This window comes from Copadichromis virginalis, linkage group LG8 (genome assembly GCF_057382275.1).
Source record: "Copadichromis virginalis isolate Kocher_CV1m ecotype Utaka linkage group LG8, C_Virginalis_male_GT1.1, whole genome shotgun sequence".
Classification (NCBI taxonomy): Eukaryota; Metazoa; Chordata; class Actinopteri; order Cichliformes; family Cichlidae; genus Copadichromis; species Copadichromis virginalis.
In genome coordinates, this window is record NC_140625.1 from 6,932,266 (window position 1) to 6,944,249 (window position 11,984).

The 11,984-nt window shown below is 41.1% G+C and overlaps 1 protein-coding gene across 1 annotated transcript; it reads right to left on the reverse strand.

The window, feature by feature from the left end:
* Nucleotides 1–1,766: 1,766 nt before the first annotated feature.
* On the reverse strand, nucleotides 1,767–11,587 carry LOC146702609 (uncharacterized). Its single transcript, XM_085465539.1, has 5 exons — nucleotides 11,488–11,587; nucleotides 5,610–5,660; nucleotides 3,092–3,199; nucleotides 2,934–2,959; nucleotides 1,767–1,910 (listed from the first exon to the last, which is right to left on the reverse strand). The coding sequence occupies exons 1-5, from the start codon at nucleotides 11,546–11,548 to the stop codon at nucleotides 1,839–1,841; spliced, it is 318 nt and encodes a 105-aa protein (XP_085321665.1). The 5' UTR covers nucleotides 11,549–11,587; the 3' UTR covers nucleotides 1,767–1,838.
* Between the last annotated feature and the right edge of the window lie 397 nt (nucleotides 11,588–11,984).

The window sequence follows — 11,984 nt, forward strand, 5'->3', positions numbered from 1 at the left end:
CCCACTTTGCGAAAGCTCTAGAAGCTCCTGGAGTCAAAATGTTGGCCAGTCACAGAATATGCAGTAAAATAAACAAGTACACACATATAAATAATCTAAAGATTTATATTCTCACAAATGTCTAAAGTGTGAATAAAAATATTGCAGTGGTTGAGCCAAAGGGAGAACAAAGCAGACCATCCAACCCAACCCATCAGCTGGCTTTGTTGAGTATGCTGAGAATGATGAGTAAGAGCTTCAAATGTGTGAATCTCTGCTCCATAGAGAGTGATACAGAGTATCAAGTAAACAAGATGCATACATTATTAGAACCATGCCACAACCAGCAGCACATCTCCTTCTAATCTTAATGGAAAAGGTGTAACTTCCAACACTTTCAACTTTTTTCCCCCAACAGTTTCTTTATAAGAACTGAAAGAGCTCAGTCACACTGGCCAGGGCAGTTTAGAAACAAAACAAACAAATGGCTCAAAGACCCTAAAATGGATAAACGGATAAAAGTGGGTCCATTTCTGCAAACAAACCCTTTCACTCACCAGCCCTTTGATTCAGTTCATTGCCTGTTAGCAAACAGACAGAGTATAAGCATACGGTGCAGGTCTATAAATGATATGTTTCTGCAGAGTATTGAATAAATAGGTGAAATGAGAGCTCAATATTCTTATGTTCCAGATGTTCCTAGTTTTCATCTGGGTGAAAGTGCAAAAGTAGTTCAGTGACTGTGTAGTAAACATTGTGACTTCAGGATTGACAACATCTGCATGTTATTACTCCGTGTCTGTGTGTAAGGTTTCCAGGATATTAGACGGGGTTTTTAATGAGTTCTTCATGTGTCTCTGAGCTGGAAAAGGCAATCCCACAAACTTGGCAAAAGACTCAGACTTCTGATTTGGGTGATATGGATCTTATAGTATGGACATGGAAAAATGCCAAAGTAATGGATCTACAAACTGAACACTAACTCTGCTTACAGTGAGTGCAACAATAGAAGACGTTTCACCTTATACATAATCTAAAGTGTTTACAATTTTAATATTGACATGTTATAATAATGATACAGGTCAGATATTCAAAAACAAATGTATCATATGTTATTTTATTTATATTCCTGTGCCTGTGAGAGTTCACTGTGATTATAGTCCAGAGACATGGATGTTAGGGTAACTGGTACCTACAAATTGGCAGATGTAATTGTCTTTCTAAGTTAACCCTGCGACAGGCTAGAGTCCTGTCCACGCTGTAGCACACCTATCCCAGTGTTAGCTGGGATAGTCTCTTCCCTCCTTTGCAACCCTGAACTGGGCAAACCTGGGTGATGTGGTGTGATTAAATTTAAGCAACTAGAATGCCAGAACTCAAGTGAAAGCTCAGAAACAGCATTTCATCATTATAATTTCATTACTTTTTGTATTTTTGTTATTACCCAGCCACTCGAGTGCAGTACTGAAAGGCTCCACTGTGGTTGTTGGCAAACATCGCCCCCTTGTGGAAAAACTGCCAGCTGCGTCTTTCCGGGTGCGTGGTGTTACATAATTTTTGTGCAGCTTGTGTGTCAGTGGAGCCTATAAATGATCTGAACCTATTTATAAGACCTTTAAAGCACACCAACGTTCCACAGACAAATAAAACACAACAAAAGCACAAAGCCAGTCTTCTTTAGATATTTTTTTTATGAACATCATTATAACAAATGTTACAGAACAAGTAAAAGAGGTAAAACTCAGTGTTGAAATTCTGCAACAATTCCAACACTGAAAAACAAAAAAAAAAAGGCCGCCAGGTTGATGTTTCGCTTTTAGCAGGGTTGACAGCATCGTCACTGTGCCGGACCTCTGTCATCACACGGCCCTGGACACCGCTGCATCAGAACGTTCTGATTGGCTGAGATGGCTCAAAGAATGCAACTGAGGCTGTGGTTGAGAGCAGATAAAATTTAAGGCCATGTGCACCAGTTGATGCAAACATTTCTCTTTTTAAAAACTATTTAGACTCAATCATGTCTTCCTCACTGACATTTATAAAACACAACAGAAGACAGATGAGCTACACTGTGTTTATCTGAGGAGCTTGAAAGAAAGTGATTGGCCTTTTTTCCTTGAAGACGTTTCACCTCTCATCCGAGAAGCTTCTTTAGTTCTGAGACCAAATGGTGCAGAGTCCCAGCTATTTAAGCCCTAGTGGGAGTGGGAGTCACATGAGTGGCAGATCTACAGCCATCCCCTCTGTTCAAAGATCACAGTGGACATACATGGCATCTTTCACTCTTTCAAACCATCTGTCCTCTCTGAACATTGGCATCTTTGAAAAATTGACCTTTGACCTTTAAATGCAGCTGAGACAGCTGAGTCTTGTACTGTCAAGGTGGCTCTTCTATGTTGTGCCATGCATTTATGAAGTGGCTGTTGGGTTTCTCCAATGTAGACGTCTGAGCACTCCTTGCTGCACCGCACAGCATAGCATACATTACGTTGTTTAGTTCTAGCAGCTAGATAGTGTGCTGGTAAGACTACATTCCTTTGGAGTGGGAATTACAAGTTCGATTTCCGCCCGGTATACAGTAAGGGTCCTGGCTTGACCCCCCCATGCTAAAAAAACCAAACCCTGGAATGGCACGGCTATGGCTGCAGCTCGGACACAAGCATTACACTATATGTTGTACTGTGTATGTGATAAATCGTGATAAGTCGCTTTGTCCCTGGGATGTACCAGATTTTGCCTGAGGTTGTGGCTGGGTCTGAAGTGCACTGGGGTGCCATGAAGAAGCGTTGTAAGGTTTAAATAGCTCGAATGAAAGGTGAAACGTCTTCAAGTACAGACGCTTTTCTTTCCAAGCTCCTTAGATGACCATGACCTGGATGACTGAGAACCTACACAGACATGCGTTGTGTTTAGTCTTATTGTACACAACTAATTTATGAGGTTAACCACCCTACCTCTGAAAATCTTCTCATGTTGACATCTGTAAGGAAGCAGGGGGGAAAGTTGCACATTTTAAAGATGCGTGATGCATTTAATGTGGCATACTTTTGCATTGAAAGATTATTTTTGCAAGTAGTAAGTGGCTGTAATATAACCTCACAGTCCATCTCACCTTCATTGTTTTGACTCACTTGCTTCCTAATGATGCAGATCTTTGTTATAATGAATACAGCAACTAACAACAGGCCGATCCCACCTCCGATCAAAACATACTTAATATCTGAAAGAACAACCAGAGGAAGCCAAGCAGCCATTAACAAACAAGGTAGTGATGAACGATGGAGTAAAGGAATCCCAGTTAGAAAGTTTAGCTATAATTTAGAGAAGTAAAACCAAAATCCCTCACATGAAGACTGCTAGTACTGCTTTTTACTGATAGTCATTAAATGGCTCTCATTTTATAGACAGCTCTCATTCAGCTGTCTACAAAATTAGAGCTCAAATTGAAAGCTAATGCTGAATTACTCTGAACGGGGAATGATTCCTTTGAACTGTGCTTGGAAATAAACAAACCCACGAGACCTGGGTCACTCCAGAAAGCAGTTACACTCATGACTAAACACCTGCGAAGGAACAAAACACAGTTTGGGGAATGCCAGCTCATGTTTGCCCCTCCTGATATTCTGAAGAGTGTGTGTGCGCATGTGAAAGAGGAGAAGGAAGAGAGTAGATGTTTGATTTCACAACTTGTTTACTTCTTGTAGGAGTAAAGATCTGAGGGTCACGCTCCTCCTGCAAATTAAATTGCATCATCGGCGTTTGCAATTTGAATCCTGAACATTTCTAGGAAGCATTCAGGGAAATGGGCTACTGCTGGTCAGAGTGAGAAATCCCTCACAGGCAACTTCAACTTTACTGCCAGTTACTGGTACAGATGATCACTGATTCAGAACCAAAATGATGGGAAGATTCAATTGTTTAACATTTGAAATCTGACAAAGATTCAGGTGAATGTGCATGAGAAGTTCAACATACATCAGTAATAGTTCACAATCAACTATTAGGGAGCTGCAAGCATTGCAGTTTATTGTTTTTGGGGCTGCATAGTCACAGACTAGTCTAAAAAGCGCTAACAATGGGCATGTGAGCATCAAAACTGGACCATGGGGCAATGGAAGACTGTGGCCTGGTCTCATGAATCATGTTTTCCTTTACATTATGTGGGTGGCCGGATGCCGGTGCAGATTTGTCTACATTCCCTGCCTGGGGAACACCTGGCACCGATGTGCACCATGGGAAGATTTGGGCAATGTTCTGCTCGGAAACTTTGGGTCCTGCCATCTGTGTGGATGTTACTTTGGCACATAAAACCTACCTAAACATGGTTACAGACCATGTACACATTTTCATGGAAATGGTATTCCCTGTTGGCTGTGGCCTCTTACAGCAGGATAATGCTCCCTGCCACAAAACAAAAATGGTTCAGGAATGGTTTGAGGTGTTGACTTGGTCTCCCCAGATATAATCTTGAGCTTCTCTGGGTAGACAAAAAAGTCTGATCCATGGAGGCCCCACATTGCAACTTACAGGACTTGAAGGATCTGTTGCATATTAGTGGAGATACCACGGCACACCTTCTGGGGTCTAGTGGAATCTATGCCTCAATGGGTCGGGGCTGTTTTGGCAGAAAAAGGAGGACCAACACAATATTAGGCATCAGTGGTCATAATGTTATGCCTGATTGGTGTATGCACCCATGTAATATATGAACTAGAGTAATCAAACAAAACTTTCAGAACTTCGAAAGTTTATGTAAGTGCAGCCAGAGAAGAAGTTCAGTTTCTCTCCAGTTAATATTGCATCAGACTAGAATGCACATCAATGTTTCCATCTTAAATATCAGCTTCAGATGACATATCAATGAAAGCAGCAGAGCATATAACCTGGTCTCCATAACGAGCTGATCTAAACCCATATGGGATAGGTTGGGTTGGGGTAGACCAGAGTTTAAGAGTGAAGAAAGTGTCCTTCAATTGACATTTGGGAAAGCATTTTAGGTGAAATCCATGTGAATTCTCTTGCGAGAGAATACTGTATTCACACCGGCAGTAAAAAATAAGAAATGGACTAAAAGTCAAGAAGGGGCTTTGTGAAACATCCTTTCGTGTCAAAGATGAGCTGGCCTCAGTTGTGTTTTTTCTTTTTGTTTTGCTTCACCGCTGCAAAGCAGCAGTGAAGCATCAGTAAGCTTCAGTGCTCTCCATGCTCTGTAACTTTGTCACTTGCGTGAATTGAGCTGAATTAGGAGTGCATGAAAATATCAAACGGTGGATGCTGGAATCTTTTTTTGTTTGCACTCTTGTGTTTGCTATATACGGCTATTTTATGATTGAGATATTTAAAAAAAATTTTTTTTTCTGCAATCCCCAAATAGTAGAAATAAAGAAAAGCCACAAAGTGCAGATGTGTCCAGATATTTGACTGGTACTGTAAAATCAAAACAATCTGAATGGGTAGACTGGGTAAATAATTACTGGACAGACTGACTCTTAAATGATTGACTGTGAAATATAAAAAGAATGACACATAATTTAACATCAGTCAGAGAAATCTGCAGGCATTTTGCTGTCTTTAACTTGAGCTTCAACTATAATCCACCTTAAAATTGTTATGTTGTTATTGTTACCCACCTAATGTTTCTGAATCTGCGCCGTCTCCTCTCACACTTGTCAGCAAAAACTCTGAAAAACATTTTTTTACAGTGAGATTATTTTCAGGTCACAAAAACAGGCCGCTCAAGACAAACAGGAAGGCAGTAACGCCACAGTGAGGTCGCTTCTATCAGATAAGGCGTCTCAACGTTGTGTGCAGTTTACAAAACAAGCAATTGCACAACATTCATAAATGATGAGGTGTGTTCATGTAAATGCAGTGCTTTAAAAATAATGCTGGAGAATAGTAAATGCATTGAAGGCCAGTCTAGAACTTTGACTTGGGTTTTAACCGTTGAAGATATGAGCTATTGTCTAGCAAGCCTGCAGTGGTTAACCTGACTCCTTCCCTCCTGCTTCAGATAACATAAGCTGAGTGTTATATAACAGATGTACTTTTAACAGAAATGCAGTCATTGATACTAATGTGAGGTATTGTTTACGTATATTTACTGTGGAGGGAGTAGTAACCATTATCTAGATTTAATTGGGAAAAGGTTGTTTCTGTGTCACTTTGACATACAGTAGACTATGTCAGCAACACGTTGCTGCACTGTGTTGAGGAGAGAGCTATTAACTAATCTATATCTATATCTCTATATATCTATATCTATATATCTATCTCTATATCTACACTCAACAAAAATATAAACGCAACACCTTTGTTACTGCTCCCATTCCCCATGGGATGGACGTAGAGACCTAAAATTCATTCCAGATACACAATATAACCATCCCTCCCAAACAGTGGTCACAAATCAGTCCAAATGTGTGGTAGTGGGCACATCTGCTATATTGAGATAATCCATCCCACCTCACAGGTGTGCCACATCAGGATGCTGATCTGACATCATGAGTAGTGCACAGGTGTACCTCAGACTGCCCACAACAAAAGGCCACCCTGGAATGTGCAGTTTTTTGCGCTATTGGGAGTCTGGGGACCCAGAACCGGTCAGTATCTGGTGTGACCACCATTTGCCTCATGCAGTGCAACACATCGTCACATGGAGTCTATCAGATTGTCAATTGTGGCCTGTGGAATGTTGGTCCACTCCACTTCAATGGCTGTGCGAGGTTGTTGGATATTCGTGGGAACTGGTACACGCTGTCGTATACGCCGGTCAAGCACATCCCGAACATGCTCAATGGGTGACATGTCCGGTGAGTATGCTGGCCATGCAAGAACTGGGACATTCTCAGCTGCCATCTGCCCTGAACAATGTGAACCATGATTCATCCGTGAAGCGCACACCTCTCCAACGTGCCAGACGCCATCGAATGTGAGCATTTGCCCACACAAGTCTGTTACGGCGACGAGCTGGAGTCAGGTCAAGACCCCGATGAGGACGACGGGCATGCAGTTATTTATTTTTTATATATATATATATATATATATATATATATATATATATATATATATATATATATATATATATATATATATATATATATATATATATATATATATATATATATATATATATATATATATATATATATATATATATACACACACACATACATACACACACACACATACATACATACACACACAACATCTCATCCAGCACTGATATTTCACAATAAACTATTGTGAAGTAATGGGCCAATTTGAACTAAAGTTTGTGCGACCATGTATACATAAAACAAAATACCCCACTCAGTCTTGTTATCCTTTAAGTTTCTCCAAGAAGTCTGGGGGCTTGATGGTCCTGCGCAGTATCTTTGCTGTTCCTAGGACTGCGCTCTTCTGGACAGAGATCTCGGATGATCCACTCCCCCAGTTTGGGGCTCACTGCCCTGAGTGCTTTGACTACAACAAGAACCACTGCTGCCTTCCCCCATCACATCTTCTCAAGCTCCTCTCTCAGCCCTTAGTATTTCTCAAGCTTTCTTCTTCTTGATGTTTTGCCATCACTTGGTACAACTACGACCGTCTTGCCCTGCTTGTCCGTCACTTCTGTCTGGTTGGTTTGCAATCACCAGTTTGTCTGTATCTGAAAGTCCCACAGGATCTTAGATTGGACATTCTCATATCCCGTTATGACCTCGGGACTTCCAGGCCATACTTGGCATAGATGTTCCTGTATACTCTGCCAAACACTTAGGTGTGGCTGTGCAAAGATGTCCCTGACACAACCCAGCACATAACAGGATGAAAGATGCTAGCAGGCAGAGCATATGTGGAACGCCACAACCAAGGTCCTGTCTGATGATTAGTGCCTCTGCACTGTCCACCCATCGGTAGAATAGCTATCATAGCTGTCCTACACATCCATGACAGGCAGCACAAATGGTACATTCTAATCTGATCCAATTCATATTACTCAAATTGATAGTGGCAGGGATAACTCAGTAGGTAGAGTGGTGGCCCCATACACTACTCACCAGGTGCCCAATAGCTGCCCACTGCTTCACTGAGTGGAAGTTCCTTAAATGTCTGGCAAAAATTAACCTTAGGCCAGCTCTTGCCAAAAGTATTTATAAAAGTTAATAAGCAAAAAATACAGAGAGTTTATACCATTTATGTTTACTTCCTCTGTCTCCGGGCAGCTGGGGCTACAATGTAGCTTGCCATCACCAGTGTGTGAATGGGTGAATGACTGAATGTAGTGTGAAGCACTTTGGGGTCCTTAGGGACTAAGTAAAGCACTATACAAATGCAGGCCATTTAGCATTTTACTTTAGAACAAAAGGATAAACTTTAAATACCAGATTTATAATAGTCCTTTAAATGTAGTAGGACTACAACATGAACATGATAAAGGCCCGTATGTGCATCAGACAGTTTTTGCATAGCTGACTGATGTTTGTCTATCACCAAATATGTTTCACATTAGTAACAGTCTGGAATTTCCCCGTTATGAATGCCCTTTGTCCTGGCATGGCCTAGGCCTTAGTTTGCTAGATTTGATCCTGTTACCTATATTAAAACCACATTTACCACTTTGATTGAAAAACCTTTTTTTTTTTTTTCCAGCTTAGGCTGAACCAAAGCTCTTATTTCCACAAAAACAATAGAAAAAAACAACTAAATTACTGAGTAATTCTTTTTGTATTTTTGTTTTTAGGGTTCATAAAAGTTCACGAAATGTCAAAGCATAGGTGATTACTACATGCTAGCACTGTAACCAGTCAAAGATAAGTCTGTTGCTTTGCACTAAGTAGCAGGCATAAGTATACAAGCTTGGGCTCCAAAGAAACTACATGGCAGCAGCCAAAATAACAACACTTAGGCTTATCTATATTTTTTCGGTAGCTGGTTGTGTGCCCACAAGTTTCAGTTACCCAATTCCTTCACAAAGTTTCAGGCCAACAGAAGGAGTGACATACATCATCCCTGTTTGGTGCATTAAAGCTGCAAGACCAGACATGGGCAGAGCACAGGAAGAAAACACTGAAATTTATGACACCCCTGAGCCAGGCACTCAGTCTCCAGCTGCTCCTTCAGAGGCCAAAATAAGTGGAATGGTGCTGTGTGAGGTTAAGTATATAACTGCAGCAGAGTGCTGCTGAAACAGAGCACACATGCTCAGCAATTGGCTCTCTTACAGATTGGAACCATGAGTCACATTCAAGGGGCAGCTCTTAGACTCGGTCTGCTGTTACCATAAGCCAGATGATAAATGAGAAGCAAAGGAAATAGATTTTCAGCAGAAACCAGCAAGTGTGGGTTAAATGCCTTGCTGAAGGATACAAGCAGTAGTTGGATGATTGTACGACTGGCTGTTGCTGGGGTCAAACCTGTGACTCGTCAGGAAAAGAGCTATGTGTTATTTATCGGTCTATGGCAATTGCTGCTTAACACATCCTGAGTGCTGCAGGACTGAGTAAGATAAAATTTCAAGTGAACAGACTGTATGACCTCTTATATAATGTGCCATATCCAGTAGTTACAGGAGGCACAGTCTGACTGTTCACTAAGGGTTTGACTCAGGTCAAATGGCTGAAAATATTAATACCATGTACATTACAAATTAATATAAAAAAAAACATTGCGTGAATATATCATAAAGGAGTAGATGGAGCAAACAGCAGAATGTGTAAGAGATATTCAGACTGTAATATTTCAAACTGAGACTCAAACTGAGACTCAAAGGCTATTTCATGGGCAGAAGTGGGCAATTCCTTCGTTATGTCATTATCAATTAAGTAGGTAAAAGGTTTTTGAGTTAATTTGAAGTATGTTGCTTGCATTTAGAACAGACAACATGCAGTCAAAGGAGCTCTCCATGCAGGTGAAATAAGCCACCCTCAAGTCGTGAAAACAGAAAAAACCCATCTGGGGAAATTGCTACAATATTAGGAGTGGCAAAATCTGTAATTTGGTACATCCTGAGCAAGAAAGAAAGCACTGGTAAACTCAGCAACACAAAAAGAGCTGGACGTCCATGGAAGACAACAGTGGTAGAAGATCGCAGAATCATTTCCATGGTGACGAGAAACCCTTTCACAACAGCCATCTAAGTGAACAGCACTCTGTCTCATCTATGGATGCACCCAGTTAAAAAAGCTTGTAAACTTTAGCTGATACCTCAGCACTCCAACTTTCTATCCAAATAAGGTCAATTTTGCCTCCAACAAATACTAAGATGGTAAAGGACGAAGTGCAAAATCAAGAATTCACAACCCATCTTAGCAGTGCACGACTAATAGTTGTCCTGTGGACAGATTCCTCCACCTGAACTGTAGATCTCTGCAGCTCGTCCAGAGTCACCATGGGCCTCTTGGCTGTATTTCTGATCAGCGCTCTCCTTGTTCGGCCTGTGAGTTTAGGTGGACGGCCTTGTCATGGTATGTTTACAGTTGTGCCATACTCCTTCCATTTCTGAATGATGGCTTGAACAGTGCTCTGTGGGATGTTCAAGGCTTGGGAAATCTTTTTGTAGCCTAAGCCTGCTTTAAATTTCTCAATAGCTTTATCCCTGACCTGTCTGGTGTGTTCTTTGGACTTCATGGTGTTGTTGTTCTCAATATTCTCTTAGACAACCTCTGAGGCCATCACAGAGCAGCTGTGCTTGTACTGACATTAGATTACACACAGGTGCACTCTATTTAGTCACTGGCACTCATCAGGCATGGCACTCATGTCTATGTAACTGACTGCACTCAGACCAAAGGGGGCTGAATAATTACGCACACCCCACTTTTTAGTTATTTATTTGCAAAAAATGTTTGGAATCATGTATGATTTTCGTTCCACTTCTCACATGTACACCACTTTGTGTTGGTCTTTCACGTGGAATTCCAATAAAATTGATTCATGTTTGTGGCTGTAATGTGACAAAATGTGGAAAAGTTCAAGGGGGCCGAATACTTTTGCAAGCCACTGTAAACAATTCTTGGCCCGCTGATACTAAAGAGCCCAAAGTGTGCCAAGAAAATATCCCCCACACCATTACATATCACTACCTATACCTACACTATTCATGCTGCTGAATCCCTGATTCATGTTGTTTCATAACTCTTTATCTACATCAAATTCTGTTCCTACCATTGTGATGTGGCAGCAGAAAGACTCATCAGACCGGGAAATGTTTCTCCAATCTTCTGTTGTCCAGTTTTGGCGAGCCCAATGCGAGCTGTAGCCTCAGTTTCCTGTCTTAGCTGACAGCAGTGACACTTGGTGTGGTGTGCTGTAGCTTATCTGCTTCAAGGTTTGCATTCAAAGACTTACTGTTGCCTTCCTAGAAGCAGTCTGTCCATTCTCCTTTGATCTCTGATCGAAATACTCTTCACTTCAGCACGTTATCTTAATCAAACTACGCTGTCTGATTAAATACTTGCATTAATAAGCCGCTGAACCTGTTCAGAGAGTATACATGTACAAGTGCATACAAGCATGCATTGTACTCACCAGTTAAAAAGATAATCCTGATTGCTGCCAGCAAACATCCACGTGTCTTAAACACTCTCATCGTTCTTGCTGTCTGCAACACACTCACTGACTTCTTGAATTGCCTTTCAGCCTTTCATACAACAACAAAGCATTTCCTGAGCTTGTGGGCTTCAAAGCTTTGCTGACTAAAAGATTACATCTATCTTCCTTCTTTTGTATGTCACATTTCCCTGTGCATGTTAAATTGACAAATACAACTTCTGGGTGTTATTAGTTGCAGTGTGCTGTATTTCTGTTGCTTTATAATGCAAGTTTGCTACAAAAGTTTCATAAATTCCTCAGATGTGGTCAACAGTCTGTGTTTGTTGTTTGTGCAGTCAATTTGATATTCACACCCGTCTGTTTATTAATGAACATCATTAACTGTGTGGCACTGATCCGTTTGATACGCGTTGGCAGGTATTGTTGGTTGTTTGCGTCGAGAGATGTTGGCACGGTAAGCATGATGTTCCATT